Source organism: Adiantum capillus-veneris, chromosome 8 (genome assembly GCF_014529385.1).
Source record: "Adiantum capillus-veneris isolate H3 chromosome 8, ASM1452938v2, whole genome shotgun sequence".
Classification (NCBI taxonomy): domain Eukaryota; kingdom Viridiplantae; phylum Streptophyta; class Polypodiopsida; order Polypodiales; family Pteridaceae; genus Adiantum; species Adiantum capillus-veneris.
In genome coordinates, this window is record NC_140938.1 from 127,170,374 (window position 1) to 127,188,591 (window position 18,218).

Sequence of the window (18,218 nt, forward strand, 5' to 3'; positions counted from 1 at the left end):
CGCTAGATGCTCTGCTGGGAATCTGTTGCTATGGCGGTATGGCCGCCTGATTCTGCAACTGCTTCGCCGGACTAGGGCTGAAAGGCAAAAACGCTGGCTGATTTGGCTGAAATCTGAAAACGCCAAGCTGATCTGCTGAATTCTGAAAATGCTAGGTTGATCTGGGTCTTGACGGGGAAACTGGTGAGGATCTGCAACCGGGTGGGTGAAACCGGCCCGTAGGGCGGTAGGCGTTGGCTTTCACCCGAAATTCTTTACTTTAGACACACACACAGAGCACTTTGAGAAGGAGACCTGTAACGGGAATTAACACTTAATCACACACGGCTCGGAAGCTAGAATGCTCCGAGCAGACACCGACAACTTGTAGGCCCCAAAATTAGCGCCCCTTTCGGTATTTCTTTATTCTTTATCAAAGGGAATAAAACCTGTGATCTCCCACAAGCTGCCCCACACAATCTAGGCTAAGAAACACCTGTTCTGGCCCGATTTCGGCAGCATAACTGTACTAGGACGCTTCACAGTCAGTATCCCCACGCAATAGGTGACTTTCCCGACGCATACGGACACTTTGCAAAACCTGGCGAGAATCTGTAGCACGTTGAATTCTCTGTTTTCTGCCCCGAAAATGCACCAGTTCACTTGTACAGCGGTCCCCTTGTGTCCCCGAACCTCCTGGGGGTATTAGGGTCCGTTTAGGGCCGAAACCGTAAACGTGCAAAAATACACAGCAGGCTGTAATTCCCTGTTTTGGGCTCCGTTTCGCGTGCCGGTCACATCAGTAGCAAGACCTCGAGCTCGCTACTTGCCCTTTTAATCGGACGAGATTTCTGGCGTGAAACCTCTCCGAATTCACCTGTACCTGCGGGGGATTAGCCGCTAGCTAATCGAGTACCTGTGCAAGAGGCTCTTGCCTTGGCAATCGCGCATGAACCCACATAACTGTACATTGGTCAAATGAAAAGCCCACTAGTGGGGCATAACATACTGCTCGTAGGGGGGAGAGAGAGGGCAGTGCGTAGCGTGCAGGGCATCACTCCTGGCACCGCACTGTACATAAGAGGGAAAGGAAGCACTCCATAGCTCTTAACCTGTGACAGAGAGTGAATGAGGCTCCTCTCAGCTTAAAATTCAGCGCCCATTTTTCCTTGCATTGGAAAGTGCACAGAAATGTGCCACTTGGCGCATTTACAAGCATTTTCCCGTTTCGGGTTCGCCGCTTAAAAATATCCTGACCGATTGCCCAGTTGACTTCGCGGCAGAGTTGTAAAATGTTCCCCTAGTCATATCGGAGGTAATGACGCAAACACATTTCACGGCCCAAAATAGCAGTTCCCTAAATTATAGGAGATGCTTCCGTTGGGCTTCCACTGGTCTTTTGACCATCTATCCTCATTGGGACCGCATCCAAAAATGCAATGTGGCCCAACTATCGGATACTTTCAGTTGGTAGTCACACCTTGACTTTAGGCCTTTATTGAGTTCACTTCCTAGTATCCACGCAACTTGCTAAGTGCGACGGGGGGACCTATATGATCTTGCTATGAGCCTAGACATCCTCTTACCATACGAATTCCAGTGCCGACCACTACCCATCTGCCGGTGAAACTACCGTTCACATTGGCCATACAATGTCCGACCGTTTGCTACTTCAAAAAGAGGGTCTCAAAACAAATAAAATAAACCCCATTGGAAAGAAACCAACAACCAAGGTTAGCAGTTGCCACGTCCTCGTGACATAATTAACAGTTGCCACGTCCCCGTGACATATCGGCTTCGTATAAATTATGCAGGAAAGCAAAGTGCTAGTATGGGAACTTGAGTGCAAGCATCACTCGGACTGTGGGTTTTGGCTTCTTGCCTTTCTGGTCTTCTTTATCCTCTGAGTCAGCTGGCCTTTTCCTTTGTGGACAATTGATAGAAAAGTGACCAGGCTGCTTGCATATAAAGCATTTGTTCTTAGCCATTAGGACCTTCTTTTCCTCGAGCGACTTGCGCACAAAAGGTTTCCTTTTTTGTTTCTTTGCCTGCGCTCTAGAAGTCCCGGCTGAATCCTTGTCTTTGGTGGCCTTTTCTGACCCCTGTGACGCATCAGGAGTCATTTTCACAAAGGGCTTCTTCGCTGAATTTTTCTTTTGCTGCCCTCCTTTGTCATTGCTCGGAAATCCACTGTCCTCTCCTTTCAACAAGGCAAGACCAGTGTTCGCAACTTCCATAAGCTGAGTAAGGGTAGCCACTCTGTTCGTTGTACAGTAATCGCGAAGCCCTTTAGGCAGCCCACAACAATACTTCTCTATCTGCTCTGTCAATGGCACAAATCTGTAGGAGGTCACTGAGAGTAAGGCTTTACAAAACCTCATATTGTACTCCAGCAAGCTCTTGCACGAAGCTGAAGTAAGCTGGTGCCAATCTGTCATGACGTCGGCTTCAAATTCATTTGATAGCCAAGCAGATGCAAACATTTGCTTGAAGTAAACCCAAGTGGCGGGTGCTTGTCCTTGCATTAACAATGTCGTCCACCATGTAAGCGCATTGTCCTTTAAGAAAGTGGCAGCTTTCCTGACCTTTGAGGCCTCTGTAAAATTCCCTCCCGCATAAGCTGTATCAAACTGCTGGAGGAAAGTGAGGGCCTTTGTCTTATCCTCGAAACCACTGAAGGTACTGAACTTTACCGTTGCACCACCTTCTTTGTAAGCCTTCGGCTTCTCTAGTGCCCCCAAGTTGTCATACGGAATGGTCTGCAACATGGGCACTGTAGTAGGCATGATTGGCACGTGTTGGCCATTCACATTTTGCGTCAGAGGTGCGATATCTGGCTGCTGTCCAGAAAAACCAGCCATGCCAAAATGACCCTGTGGCACCCCAAACTGGCCCTGGTTGCAGTGGAAACCTTGCTGCATGCCGATACTACCATACATGGGGTTTGGCATGATGCCTTGCATACCCCCGAACACTGTTCCTGGCATGTACGGCTGACTTCCAGGCGCATAACCAGCCATACTTTGGAACACTGATCCACCTCCGAAATACCCAGGATGTACCGTGGGTGGTGGAAAACCTGAGTGCATAGCCAGGTATCCAGCTCCCTGTCCATTCCAGACAGCATGCTGGCTCTGAAAGGTGGCAGGCTGAACTGGCATAACCTGTGGAATAGGCGTTCTAGCCACCTGTTCAAGCACGGGAGGAACCTGCTTTGGAGCCCTTGACTCCGCAACATGCGAGTGTTCCCTTTCCTCTTGCGCCACATGAAGTACCTGGGCTTGAGCATCAACAAGCTCCGTACGCGGCGTAGGTTGCCTATTTTGCTGTTGCACTGGTGGCGCTTGCAAGAATTCCATAAACCTCGGATTCTGCACCAGCTGCGAAAAGACATTCACCGCGGCAACTAACTGAGTCTTGAACGCATCATCCTCAAGTTGCCTTGTCATAAAGCCCTGTACTACTGGAGGGACATTCACGTTGACGTGGCCGTGAGCTCTCGCCAATCTCAAAAACCATAGGAATCTCCTGCCTGTCCTTTGAAGAGGAACCCTCTTCCATAATTCCCTTCCCCTTGTCGGCCATAGTGTAATCCCCGCGTTCCTGCACTCTGTGTCTTTACCCTAAACAATCTAGGCTCACTCTTTAAGGCAAGTGATTGATATTCCGGCGATGGAACCATGAAACCGGCCCGTAGGGAGGTAGGCGTTGGCTTTCACCCGAAATTCTTTACTTTAGACACACACACAGAGCACTTTGAAAAGGAGACCTGTAACGGGAATTAACACTTAAACACACACACGGCTCGGAAGCTAGAATGCTCCGAGCAGACACCGACAACTTGTAGGCCCCAAAATTGGCGCCCCTTTCGGTATTTCTTTATTCTTTATCAAAGGGAATAAAACCTGTGATCTCCCACAAGCTGCCCCGCACAATCTAGGCTAAGAAACACTTGTTCTGGCCCGATTCCGGCAGCATAGCTGTACTAGGACGCTTCACAGTCAGTATCCCCATGCAATAGGTGCCTTTCCCGACGCATACGGACACTTTGCAAAACCTGGCGAGAATCTGCAGCACGCTGAATTCTCTGTTTTCTGCCCCGAAAATGCGCCAGTTCACCTGTACTGCGGTCCCCTTGCGTCCCCGAACCTCCTGGGGGTATTAGGGTCCGTTTAGGGCTGAAACCCTAAACCTGCAAAAATACACAGCAGGCTGTAATTCCCTGTTTTGGGCTCCGTTTCGCGTGCCGGTCGCATCAGTAGCAAGACCTCGAGCTCCCGCACCTGTAGGGCTACTTGCCCTTTGAATCGGACGAGATTTCTGGCGTGAAACCTCTCCGAATTCACCTGTACCTGCGGGGGATTAGCCGCTAGCTAATCCAGTACCTGTGCAAGAGGCTCTTGCCTCGGCAATCACGCATGAACCCTCATAACTGTACATTGGTCAAATGAAAAGCCCACTAGTGGGGCATAACATACTGCTCGTAGGGGAGAGAGAGGGCAGTGCGTAGCGTGTAGGGCATTACTCCTGGCACCGCACTGTACATAAGAGGGAAAGGAAGCACTCCATAGCTCTTAACCTGTGACAGAGAGTGAATGAGGCTCCTCTTAGCTTAAAATTCAGCGCCCATTTTTCCTTGCATTGGAAAGTGCACAGAAATGTGCCACTTGGCGCATTTACAAGCATTTTCCCGTTTCGGGTTCGCCGCTTAAAAATATCCTGACCGGTTGCCTAGTTGACTTCGCGGCAGAGTTGTAAAATGTTCCCCTAGTGATACCGGAGGTAATGACGCGAACACATTTCACGGCCCAAAATAGCAGTTCCCTAAATTATAGGAGATGCTTCCGTTGGGCTCCCACTGGTCTTTTGACCATCTATCCTCATTGGGACCGCATCCAAAATGCAATGTGGCCCAACTATCGGATACTTTCAGTTGGTAGTCACACCTTGACTTTAGGCCTTTATTGAGTTCACTTCCTAGTATCCACCAACTTGCTAAGTGCGACGGGGGGACCTATATGATCTTGCTATGAGCCTAGACATCCTCTTACCATACGAATTCCAGTGCCGACCACTACCCATCTGCAGGTGAAACTACCGTTCACATTGGCCATACAATGTCCGACCGTTTGCTACTTCAAAAAGAGGGTCTCAAAACAAATAAAATAAACCCCATTGGAAAGAAACCAACAACCAAGGTTAGCAGTTGCCACGTCCTCGTGATATAATTAACTGTTGCCACGTCCCCGTGACAGTGGGAGCGGGGTCTCGCGAAGCTAAGGGCTGAAAACCGAAAATGCTGGCAGAACTTGCTGAATCTGCAAACGCTAGGCTGACTGCTGAGAAAACACTGGCCAAGCTGTCTGGTTGCACTCTGCACTTGTGCACTGAGCCTGTCTGCTGTTTTTTGCTTCTACTGAGTGCCCACTGGGTTTCTTTTATAATTCCTTAGCAATTTGCATTACCTACTTTTCCAACAAAAGTCACTTATTAATAAATAAGTGAAAAATGTGTACTTTGGGAAAAAAAGTTCTATGCTCTGGAAAATGCCCATGATGGGTACTAAATGTCGTGCTAACGATCATGTTGTGTGCAATCAGAGGGTATGCAACTATTCTAAGTGCCTGGACATGCACGGCCTATGCACAAGCTCACAAGGGTGCCAGAACAGTTCCTAGGCTAACCTGAACCCTAGACCTGGGATAGCTTGTCCACATGCAAGCAGGGTTAGATGTGCACGTGACAGTTTGTGTGAGAGTAGATGACATGAGAGCATCAGAGTTCCGCTCTAGCGAGTATTGGCCCTCAAGCGCCCTAGGTGTGATGATTGACATCACTATGTTGGGATATTGATAGATCAGACCAGGAAGAGATGAATGCATATAATCTGATTGAGGAATTGGATTTTGTGTGTAGGCTAGAGAAAGTACTAATCTTGTGTTCATGCTCATTGGCACATATGCACGAAGACAGTGTGTGTTGAAGAATTGAATTGAATTTCTGTAGATGCAATCACGGCGACTACCTTTCTCTGAAGGGGGGAGAAGGGGGGGGTGGGGTGGGGGTGTGTCACAAATGTATGACATGGCAAGACCCTAGAGGCCCAAGGGGAATGGGAAGCATTAGCCGGCTTTGGACACCTGGAAAGCAGGACCAAAATCTGACTTCAGATTTTTGTAATAAACACCGTGATTTGCAGCAGATTTTGCATTGTAAATTACGGATTGCTTGCGTGGCACTTGGGCAGCAGATTTCAGAGATGATGCAGTTGACTTTGTGATAGAGTTGGAAGTGTAAAAAGCAGGGCTCAGGGCCTAAATCAAAGCCTTTGGGGAGCCACTCTCAGATCTGGCAGCTGCATACTTTGGAAGAGTGCTTCTCCCCGTAGTTGTACTCTCTGAAGATCAATATAAAGAAATACCGAAAGGGGTGCCAAGTGTGGGGTCACTACATCTGGGAGTGGAACTCCGCCACTCCGCGTCTCAAGTGTGATTCTCTCTTTGAGTTGAGTTGTGTTTCAGTGCTAAAGTCTGTTCGAGTAGTTCTTTTATTTGGCAAGTGGTGTCTCTCCGTCCCACTGATCTTTGTTCACCCTCTCCGTAGCCGTGTTTGCAGGCTTGGAGGTTTATTTAGTGGAGTTCTATCGCGATGGATTAGAGATCCAGTGGCTACCCATGTTTGAGAGGAGGTTTTCTCATTATTTCACACTTGATCGTCATCCGATTTACCTTTTCCTCTGCACCTTTGACGGTTGGGGGACTCAAATTGGATTTCGTAAGGGCCTTGTCCCATTATTTGCATGTCGATGTTCTTGTTCGCCTTCACAGGAAGGTAGATGTCACAAATGGGTGACGTGGCAGCAAACCCGGACACACACACACACTGCTGAGATCTGCCGGGAAAATGCGCTAACAGTGACACATGGCAGACAGTACGGAAACCCCCGCTTTTTACACTGATTGCTGCTAACGTGGCATCCATACGGATTTGCTTTTTGCGTAGCTTGCTGATGACGTGGCAGAGTACGGAAAACCTGTGATGTCAAGTGATGTCCTGTGATGTGATTGTCGATTGGTACATGTGCTAGATCTTTTGTTCCTATTGTGTTGGTACTAACAGTCAGTGTTTGCTAAGACAGTTTATGGCCTCTGTCTGTTTTGCAGGCATAATCGAGGGCGATTACAATGCTTTCAAGAGGGGGGTATGTCACAAATGGGTGACATGGCAGCAGACCCGGACACACACACACGCGCTGCTGAGATCTGCTGGGAAAATGCGTTGACAGTGACACATGGCAGACAGTACAGAAAGTTGGAAACCCCTGCTTTTTACGCTGACTGCTGCTGACGTGGCATCCGTACGGGTTTTTTGCTTTTTGCGTAGCTTGCTGATGACGTGGCAGCATATTGAAACCCTGAATTTATGCTGGCTGTTTTTATGGCAGCTTTTGGGGATAATTGCTTTTGTGAGAGAAGCTTTTCACTTACTGCTTTTGGGGCTCTGCTTTTGGGCATCCCTTGTATCAATAAATAAGTGGGCAGGGCCTCACTTCTCATGGCGAGTGAGCACCTACCCACTCTCTTGTACTTTGAACACAGATTAATACAAAAAGAAATACCGAAAGGGGCGCTAGTCTTTGGGGCCAATATCTCTAGGCACGGAACTACGCCGGGCCGCGTCGACCTAATTGTGAAGTGTGAACTGTTTTGAAGTGAATCTCTGCTGTGTCGCGGTAGAATCTTGATTTGGGGTGTCCAAGTTTGTTACAGTAGACTTGCAATATGTGAACCTCTACTTGGCTAAGCACCAATGAACTTGCATTTTACAGTGGATGGTCGACCTCAGCCACAAGGGTCACTTTCTCTTCTGGAAAAAGAAGAATTCAAAGGACAGCCTCGGTTAGGGGGTTTTTGTAGAGTGGTTCAAGGAAGCCATTTGTATTTGCTGTTAGAAGAGCAGACCGGCTAGAGCAGAGAGTGACGTTTGGTGTTGGAAAGACAGACAAACAGAGCAAGGGCAGGGGGTCGGAATCCGTGTATTTGCAGCAGGACAGGCAAGAAGTTACAAGGCTGGCAGGGCAGGCTGTAGTCAGCCTGCAGGGAGTTGCATGCTTAGGCCCAGGAGACCCGTGGGGGGACAGGTGGAGAAGCAAGTGACACTGCAGCCTTCCTTATAACCTATATGTAGCTTGGGCAATTGCATTCTTCACTAAAATCATTTTCTGTTGTCAAAAGAAAGTTTATGAGATGTAATTATTGTTTACTCTTATGTAAGTTCAAAATATCATTAATTGAGATCTTTGCCTTGGGGCTTAATTAAGCAAACAGTTGCATATGTGAAACAAAAAGATTGCGAAAGCTTTGGTACAGCTCATTTGGTTAAGCAGGTTGCTGAGCATGTCCATCACTGGTTTGAAAGAGCAGCATTTCTAAATCCTTATCTATGGGAAGGAGTCTTGTGAAGATATAGTAATTATTGTCTGCTAGTCTTTTTCGCCCAGATCATCTGGATTACAAAATAGTCTTGTAAAATCAAAATAGTCCTGGAGATCTCACAGGAATGGCCACAAGTTTAGGTTGGTCTGGGTCAGATAGGATGGACATAATTTGAGAATCACCTGTGAAACTCTGCAGGGTGCGGATTTATCGCATGTGTTCTGCACACAAGGAGCAGCAACTGTGATCAAAAGCTATAGTCCAGAACTCATTGTCCATCCTATTCTTGAGGAATCTCATGATGTGAAGTAACTTTTTCTTGCTCATAAATCTAGCTAGAAGCATAGTGAGCTTAGTTAAGCCTAGTAAGCTCTTTGATTTAACCTTGTCCATTTTCACAGTCTGGTTTGTTCCCTTGTTTTTGACGAGTGCAGGGGTGAGAGACAAGAGGTTCAAAAGAAAGTTCTATGTGAAATAGGGAAATGGCTTGATCGGTTTGACTGCTTGGTCATTGGACCTGGTCTTGGTAGAGATCCTTTTCTCCTGGTAAGAAGCTTCAGCATTTATGCTGTATATGCTTAAGGGAGTGCACCCTTGGAAGTTGAAAGTCGCACTAAGGTCGTCTATCTTTTAATTTTTTCGTTTTGTTGATGTTTGTTTTCTTGTTTTTAGGATTGCGTTTCGGAGATTATCCAGGAAGCGAAGGCAAAAGAGATACCTTTAGTGATTGATGGGGTATTTCTCAATCTTCTACATGTGAAATAGGTTATGTTCTAGTATTTGATTTAGATTTCTGGAAAAGTTGACTTCAAAGGTTTATTGCTTTTGATCTGTGGAAGGATGGCTTGTTTCTCATCACCAACAGCCCGGAGCTAGTTTGTGGCTACTCTTCCGCTATTTTGACACCCAATGTTAACGAACACAAGCGCTTGGTTGCAAAAATGGCAGATGTTGATGGTGAGGCTCCAGCACTGCCAAACGATGTGAATGGGGAAGATCTAGCTAGTCAGTTGAAGGAGCTAGCAAAGAAGTAAGAACCCATGTCCATTTGTTTCAATGTTATGTTAGCGGTTTACATAGTATTGCTTCTCCTTGCATGTACGTTGCAATGGTGGTTTATGGAGGCTTGTGAGTTCTTTATTTAACAATGAAGATAATGTACAATGAGTAGGCCATAACTCTCTGTTACAGATGGCAGGCACTAAAAGCTGTCGAAGAACTTTTCAAATGTCTGAGAGATATGGCCATTGTGAAAGTAGAAATGTATTGTTCTTTTGAGATGCCACAAAGAAGTGAAAAGGCTTGGCTTGGATTTGATGGAAAATAAGATGATTGTAAAACTCTAAATGAGCCATAAGGTTCAATTTCAAATCCCTGTAAGGAAAATGGGAGCATCTGTTGACTGAATACCAAACAACCAACAGCATTTTTTGAATCTAAGAGAAGGGAATCTCATATGTAGGCATTGAATAAGACGTCAAGAAATCCTGAGAATGTCGGCATGACAAAAGCAAATGAACACGATTATCCATCTCCAACATCGACATTGCCCATCAGGAATTTTCAGCTTAAGAAAGCAAACTGGAAATAGGTAGTACTCCAAGCCAGACATCTCCAGAGAAACAGTGAAAGGTGGCTTTGAATAATCGAGAAAGTCACGTCCACCACCACAGAGAGGAGTTTTGCATATGCGAAGGTGCATTACAGACCTCTGATACCCAAGGAGTTGAAGCTTGCATATAGCATTTTAGCTGTGAGTAGAGCCAAAGGAATGCTACAAACATGCCAATAAGCCAATCTGACGGTCAGAAAAGGAAAATGAAGCTTTATGCCAGGCTGGTTGATAATGGTCACCCTAACAGGGGTTTAGCAACAGGTAAGGATATTGCCAGCCCGGTATTACCATCAACTAAGTTCACACCTTTTTGTCCAATAATTATGCCGATTTTAATGCATTAATGCGACTAACTGGCCACTGTAATACCAGCATAAAGAATTGAACAGATGGGATCGCGGCAGGTTGTACAATTCATAGTTGGAAATGCAAAGGCCGGAAAAGAGAGCTTTCATTAGCTCTATTTGCTACGCACATTGAAGAACCCATTCCACTTACGAAGAGGTGCTTGCGCAAGTGGAGGACACCCCAATGCCTAAGTATGTTAGGAGGGTGCATTATTTGACTAGACGATAAAAGAGCATGTTAATCTTGTGCTGTTCACAGGCACCGAGATAAGTGTTATTTCGAAATGTGTTTCCTACCCTTTCAAAACTTACAACACGTATCTGAAACGTTTCTTGATGAAAGAAATATAGTAATTGGCACAGCTGAGTTGGTAACTTTTCGTCTTCTAGTTGTATGTCTTTAATATTCTAGTGATTTGTGAAGATAATATTATCTCTCTTTTTGAGAGTAGGATTGCAATAAGAGTGCTCTCCCAGGGTGTGTAGCCCTAGACCGGCACATGAGCTCGGTTTCATATGAAAAAGACAAAGAAGCTCTCCACTTTACAATTGAAGAGAGTTGCTTTTTGTGACTGTAATCTACGGAGTTGCTTGAGCTTAATGGGACTCCCAAGGAGCCAATCTAGTTGATCCTGATAAGGTAGATATCAACAAGTGCAAAGAGGTCCCTGACATTCCTCAAGACATATATGCTGTGCTTCATGAGAAGACGAGATTTCCATCTTTTAGGACATGCTCTCATGCACAGGCTAATACCAATGATGCAGCTAGGACAGAGTATGAGGCTCCATTTGACGAGTCTAGGGCAAATAAGAGTCAGGATATCAGGATGCAGAGCTTGATGATGCTACATAAGAGGAGGATAATCAAGAGGATGGGGTTTGATGTTTGAGGTTTAGCGAGCATTTGATCATTGATGGCTCATTGGATGCGAGCTTGGACATCTTTGTTCATCTAGTTGGTTACAACAGCCGATCTCTAGGAACTGAGATAATCCAAGTTTACTCTGTCCATGTATAAACTACGACACTAGGCCCATGTATTTGACTCCTGGATTTTTCTAAAAGCAACTTGCCAAAAGCAAGTCTAGCTGCAATAAAAGCAACTGCCAAAAGCATCCACATTTGCCAAAAGCATCCACATTGAGATTTACGCAAAAAGCATCTGCATTGAAAGGCTTCATTAGCACCGCCAGATCAATATGGCACCATGTAGCTGTATACTGCGAAAAGCATCCACATGGGGAAAATTTGCTAAAAGCATCCGTGTTAAGATTCATGCTAAATGGTGGGAGGTTTCATTAGCATTGCCACATCATTATGGCACCATGTAGCAGCAGACAGCCAAAGAGAGAAAGACAGATGTATTAACGCCTCTTAAAGGCCAAAGTGGCCCATGAGACCAATCAAGGTACACATGATGGTGCTATCTCATCCTAGAGTGTTACAAAAATGAAAGTATCCCGCTAACTGAAACCGGCCCGTAGGACAGTGGACTTTGTCTTTCACCCGAAATTCTTTACTTAAGACTTTAGGACACAAAGGAACTTCACGAATAAGCTTGTGATTGGAATTTAACACTTCAAGACAAATCACTGCCTGGCAGCTAGAGCGCTACCAAGCAGACAACGACACCTTCTTGGCCCAAAGACTGGCGCCCCTTTCGGGATTTCTTTATTCTTATTATACTGAGAAAAACCTGTAAACTTCTACAAGCTATCCCACTTTTATCGGGTTGAAATTCCTCTACTCCAACCCGATTTCGGCAACATAACCACAGTAGAAATCTCCACGGAAAAAATCCCAAGCAAACATAGACTTTCCACGCACTTTAGAGCTCTTTGCAAAACCTAGCGAGAAATTGCAGCTCGCTGAATTCTCTGTTTTGCGCTCCGATCTGTGTGCCGATCACTTTTCTAGGTAGTCCTCGAGCTCTCGCATTTGTAGGGTCACTTGCCCCTTGAATTAGACGAGATTCCTCGCAGGAAATCTCTTAAATTATCCTGTACAAGCACCCAATGCTTTCCCGAGGCTCCCTTGACAAATAAACGATCCGAACGCTTCCACCTAACCCTCACCAAGCTGTCCAAACCTGTCCATGGCTGTAATTGCAGGTTTTTGACCCCATTCTGTAAGCATAATGGTGCAAATATCCCTGTAGGTCAAAAGTACACGTCAAGGACACTTTCCCTTGCGGTATGGAAGCTTTCCAGTGAGCTGTAGGTCAATTTCAGCATGCTGTAATTTTCTGTTTTGCCACTGTTAGGTGCCTACTGCCCTGTACACGCATCCCAAGGCCTTTTCGAGGCTCCCCTGGCAATTCCCTGCAGTTTAGGTGCAAAACCCTAAACCTGCAGAAAACACAGCATGCTGCATTCTCTGGTTTGGACCGTTTCGGACGGAGCGAGCACACCTACGCGTGTCTCAGGTGCTCCTGCACGCAATGGGACAGTTCCCCTGTAAATTGGACGAGTTTTCACGTGAGAAAACTCTCCGTTTTCTCTTCCTTCGCGATGGAACAGTGTGTACCTAAAGGGGATTAACATTTAGCTAATCCGGTTCCTGTACACAAGGCTCTTGCCTTGGCAAACGCGCATAAACCCCCAAAACTATACATGGTCATTTGAGAAGCCCAACTAGTGGGGCATTACCATATGTGCAAAGGGGAGAGAGAGATGCGCGAGAGCAAATCATCGCGCTACATAGAGCAAGGGAGAAGGCAAGCTTTCCATTAAAGCTGTGAGCATCTGCACCCACTTCTCACACACTGTAGCACACACTTAATGTACAAAAATCAGCCCTCTCTCTCCTGGGCGCCCCCTCTTGCTGATGCTTCTGGCAATTGCATCAGGAGCCGCCATGTGTCCAGTTTGCCTCTTTTGAGTTAATTTCCTAGTACCCACCAACTTACAAGTGTCGCGAGGGGCCTAAATGACTTTGAACTGAGCCTAGACACCCTTTTACTGCTCGGATTTCAGTGCCGATTGGCCCGACCAACTCGTGGTGACCTGCCCTTCCCGACTGCGGATGAAACTCTCGGCCGTTGGCCGTTTTACACTGGCCCATACAATGTCTGGCCATTTGCAACTTCAAAAAGAGGGTCCCAAAAACAAAAATCATCAGAAAGAAACCAACAACTCAAGTTAGCAATTGCCATGTCCTCGTGACACTAACTAAATCCCTAGCTAGAAAGAAACCGATGACTCAAAGAGAATCTCATAGGAAGAGTCCGACTCAGTCCAATAAATCCTTTAGGCCTGCTCCCCTCTTATCTCTCATGATACTTTCTCTATGGTGCCTAAGCATGTAAAAGGATCCCGAGACACCTTTGGTCCTCAAAGCTCATGATCTGATGCAATGGCCCAAAGCCTTCTTAGACAAGACGTTGGTACCTGCTGCGGATTTCATAGTAAACACTGCAGCTACAGAAATAGTGCTTCTCATCCTGCTGACACATCTCACATATGTTGTCCTCTCTTGGCATATCCTCATAACTAACCTGTCTCCAATCTGAGGCTATGCGATGAGGTTTGCATCTGCCCATTAGTGCTTTGGTTACCCTGTGAGAGGTGTTTGTCCATGTATGCATGAGGCAAAATGAACCCATTTGGAGAGGTGTTTAGAAACTGGCACTGTTAGTGTTCCATTTTTGTGCCCAATGGCTGTGAGGGCGTGATCCATCATCTCCGCTTTGTGTCTAGTTTCACATTATCTGTCAAAATGATTCGGCTCAGATATGTCCAATTGATGTCAAATAAAGGATTGTCAAGGCTGTAATCAAACGGTGGGAGTGCATCAATACTACTCAGTTCATGTGTTCCCAATGTATGTGAGGGCGTGATCCATCTCTGCTCTGTGTCTAGTTTCATAGTATCCGTCAAAATGATTCGGTTCAAATTTGTGCAAGTGATATCAAGTAAAGGATTGTCAAGGTTGTAATCAAACGGTGGGAGTGCATCAACACTCGGTCAATATAGAGCCAGCCTTGTGCACATCTGACCATACCAGAAGTTGGTGCTTCTTGTAACCGACTTAGCATTGACAAGATGGTAAATCCTCAACAACACTTGAACAAAATAAAAACTTTTAACGCTTGCACTTCAAAACTCAAAGTAGGCGAGACACGAAGCAGTGGAGTTTTGCTTCCAGATGCATTGGCTCCAAAGTTTGGTGCCCCTTTTTGGTACTTCTCTTTAGATTGATAAGAATAGAGAACAAGTACCGAGAGGTTGCTCTACTCTTTGTGATCACACACTAATTTGTAGAAACAACCCCGAGGGCACTTATTTAAAGGTTGTGGTTGTCACAAACGGGAGCGCACACGAATAATCAACTAGTTGAACATAAATAAACTTTCAACCGAAAGAGACGAGGGACAAGATGGATATAGTATTGGGGACTAGAAGACGGGCTGGTCCCCCCCTTGAAGAGAATCTTTATCAGGGAGAATCTTTTTACAAGCACAAGAACCGGAGTAACTCCTCCATTCTAAATCTTAGACTCGATGGTCAATTTCTTTCCGTGCAAGAAATTCGGAGAGACAAGCTCCCAATTCCATCTGCACACGGAGTGTGAAACTCCGTAGACTATTCCTGATTCTGTTTGCAGAATCCCTGAGCATAGGCCGAGGCCTTTTTGCTCCTCCTTTGTAATGGGGTACCTGCAAAAGCACAAACACAAAACAACAACTCGTAGAGCGTATTCACAATAGGTATCTATCACCCCAAATGCGGAGAAGTGACGCCAGAGTCTTCAAAAGCTAGCGTTGGCAAAATTGGTAGACAAAGGGAGAGAGCTGTTTGAATTTATAGGCCCATAGGACTGGTAGGAATATCGGACGAAATTCCTGTAGGAATAGCCAAGCATGGTAGCGGTGGAATAACTAGGAGGCTAGCGGCAGTTTTGGCGAGAGCAAAAGAGAGAGAGATCGCACGCTATTCTTAGCCCAAGAGTTAGCAGTGGCATTTTTTTTTCAACGATTGGCTATCCACTTATTAAGTGGGCGGCCGGTCATCTTTAAAAATGTGTGAACGCGTTTAAAAACTCAATAAAACTCAGTGAGTTGAAAATGGATGCTACACAACACTTCCCAAGTGTCCTGGAATGTAAACATATATGCAATGCAAACACAGATTGCTCGTAGGAAAGCATTTGCTTTTCCCATGAAGCACTTAAAATATTTTGCTTTTTAGAAAAAGCTTCTTAGAACCCATCTTTATTCTTATGCTTGCGTCTTTACGCGTATTCCTTTTTCTAGTTCGGATTTCTTGCTAGACCAATGGAATATCACCTTTCCGATGCTCACGTTTACCCATCACGTGACGCATCAGGAATATCCGCTTCCCGGTCTCTCCCACTGAACTAACGGTACAACTCCTTCGTGATGCTTAATGTCACTCATCTTGTGACACATTAGAGTTGTCCGTTCCTGATGGCTTCTATTTATTCCAGTAGACCTACGGTTCCTAACCTTTATAGTTCAATTGTACACATTCAAATATCCAAATTTCATTAAATAGAAATTACTCAAAAAAAGAGAAAATAATCTATTTAGCAACATCTCTCTGGCTTCTAAACAATTATCCTCAGCTGTAGTGCTTGTACACATTCAAATATCCAAATTTCAATAAAGAGAAAATTACTCAAAAAAAATAAATAAATCTATTTAGCAACATCTCTTTGCCTTCTAAACAATTATCCTCAGCTGTAGTGCTTGTATATATCCTTCTAGAATCTTGCTCGGTCATCCACTGAGGGTTTAGAGTAGAATAATTCTTAAACTTTACCAAATACTTCCGTGTAATCTTTCCGGACTTCAGTGGCCACTCCTGATGATGAATGATCTGCTTCGGTTGGAGTATTTCTTCTGTTTCCTCAACCTCGAGAGGTTCCTCAGCAATAGGCTAACGTGGAGGCGGTCCTGCAAATGGCCAGAGTAAACTAACATGGAAAGCATTATGGATCATCTAATTAGGCGGTATCAGAATGTCACATCGTTCACTTGGTAAATTATCTTAAACGGCCCATAATAACTATTGGAAAGATTTACCACCTTTCCCTTGTGAGTCGCTTGTTTCTTAAGTCTTGCCTTCTCAAACTTGAGTGAGACCAATTGACCGACTGTTAAGTCCAAATTCCTTCTATGCTTGTCCGCAACTTTCTTGTGTTTTTTTTTGAGAGTGTAAAATTGCTCTCTTAACTTGCCTGAAGGCCTTGTCCATATTCGGACAAACTCACCCACGGCAAATATCTTATCCATAGTTAAAAGTAATGGTGGCTTCCTATAAAGAATCTCCAAGGGTGCCTTCCGCGTAGACGAATGTATAGTATTGTTATATGTGTACTCGACAAGGGGCAAATACTTCTCCTAGCTAGACTATCTGTCCAACACATAGGATTTCCACATACCTTCTATGCAGATTCATCCAGTCTTTAATATTTCAGTGTTGGAGCCTTGTCATGGGTCCAAAATTTGTGAGTACCATCAACACCATCCATCAAGCCTTGTCCCCATACCAAGAAGCAAAACCGCTCCTCGTGGAGCTCGTCGCTAGAGGAGGGGATAATGTGATGGATGCTTGAGAATTAGTCTTCTTGAGTTTCCTACAAGAAAGCACTAGAAGATTCTATAAGGTTTTGGAAGATTCTAGAAGATTGAGAAAAGTTATGGAAGATTCTAAAAGATGGCTTACATCATTGCTTATGTCATTGCTTGCATCATCGCTCATATCATCACCTACATAATCACTTGTATCATCGCATATTTATTGCCTACATCATCGCTTATGTCATTGCCTGCATCATCACTGGAAAGTTCTAGAAGGAAGAACCTAAAAGATACTGTAATCAAGAACAGTGTCATAAGCAAGTTCAAAGCTCTTGTATATTGTGAGCGCCTTCTCTCTCTCTCTCTCTCTCTCTCTCTCTCTCTCTCTCTCTCTCTCTCTCTCTCCTAGCTCAAGACGTGCTCACAACAAAGGTCTATCGGGTTGGGGTCTATGACACAATCCTCCCACTGATGCCCACAACTTTGATTCGTTGAAAGCAACACTGTGCCACCTCTGGTGACCTCATAGTGACTCTGTGGAGGCGGCCCTCCCTCTGAACCTTGAAGAACACACAAGACCCCATGTCTGAGCAGGCCCTATCTAGGATGAGGACCTCCAGTCGTGTGAAAGCCCCCATGAAGCAGGGTGCTGCCGGCTACATAGGGGTGTGCCACTCGGCAGGCAGAGCCTCTAAAATATCCTGACACATGCTTTGCACACCCCTCATGTCTTGCAGCAGCTGAGTGTCCCGAACCTCCTCTGAAAGTGCTGTAAACTGCAATGTGTCCCCAAAAGTGCAGGCTAGACCTTGTGCCATGGGACCCCAAGAGACATGAGGTTTGCTACCAACCATGTGGCCTCGTTGCGTGCTTACCATAGGGTTTGAGACAAGTGGCTGCCTCAAACGCTCCTCAATGCATGTGGGTTGGTGTTGCTCAAGGCTCCCAAGACCGAAGTAGGCTCTTGGCGAAGTGATCCTCCGATCTCTTGCACAGACCTACTTTGCGCATCTCTGTGAAGATCCAGCTGGTGGAAGGGCTCCATGGGCCTCCCATCTATGGGACCTTGGTCCAAATTTGATGAAGCAACAGCTCCTTCTAGGGCTCCTCCCCTAAAAGAAGTCCTTTGACCACAAGCTTCCCAAGGAGGGCTCTACTCTGTCATGCTAGGTCTATGATCCCCAACCCTCCCTAAGAACAAGGTAAAGTGATGGCCTGCTAGGAAACTTTGGACCGAGCCAACTGTGTGTCTCGTCTTGTCCACAAAAAGTTCTTGATTAGTCTCTCTAGCTGGGT

At 45.6% G+C, this 18,218-nt stretch overlaps 1 protein-coding gene across 1 annotated transcript in view; it reads left to right on the forward strand.

Moving 5' to 3' along the window:
- LOC147452935 (ATP-dependent (S)-NAD(P)H-hydrate dehydratase-like) overlaps positions 1–18,218 on the forward strand; it is a 51,385-nt gene that overhangs the window by 22,371 nt on the left and 10,796 nt on the right. Inside the window, exons 3-6 of the mRNA XM_086518486.1 lie at positions 8,613–8,722; positions 8,849–8,960; positions 9,087–9,149; positions 9,254–9,444. Of these exons, the coding sequence (XP_086374612.1) occupies positions 8,613–8,722; positions 8,849–8,960; positions 9,087–9,149; positions 9,254–9,444 (476 nt within the window). The remainder of the gene's footprint in view (positions 1–8,612; positions 8,723–8,848; positions 8,961–9,086; positions 9,150–9,253; positions 9,445–18,218) is intronic.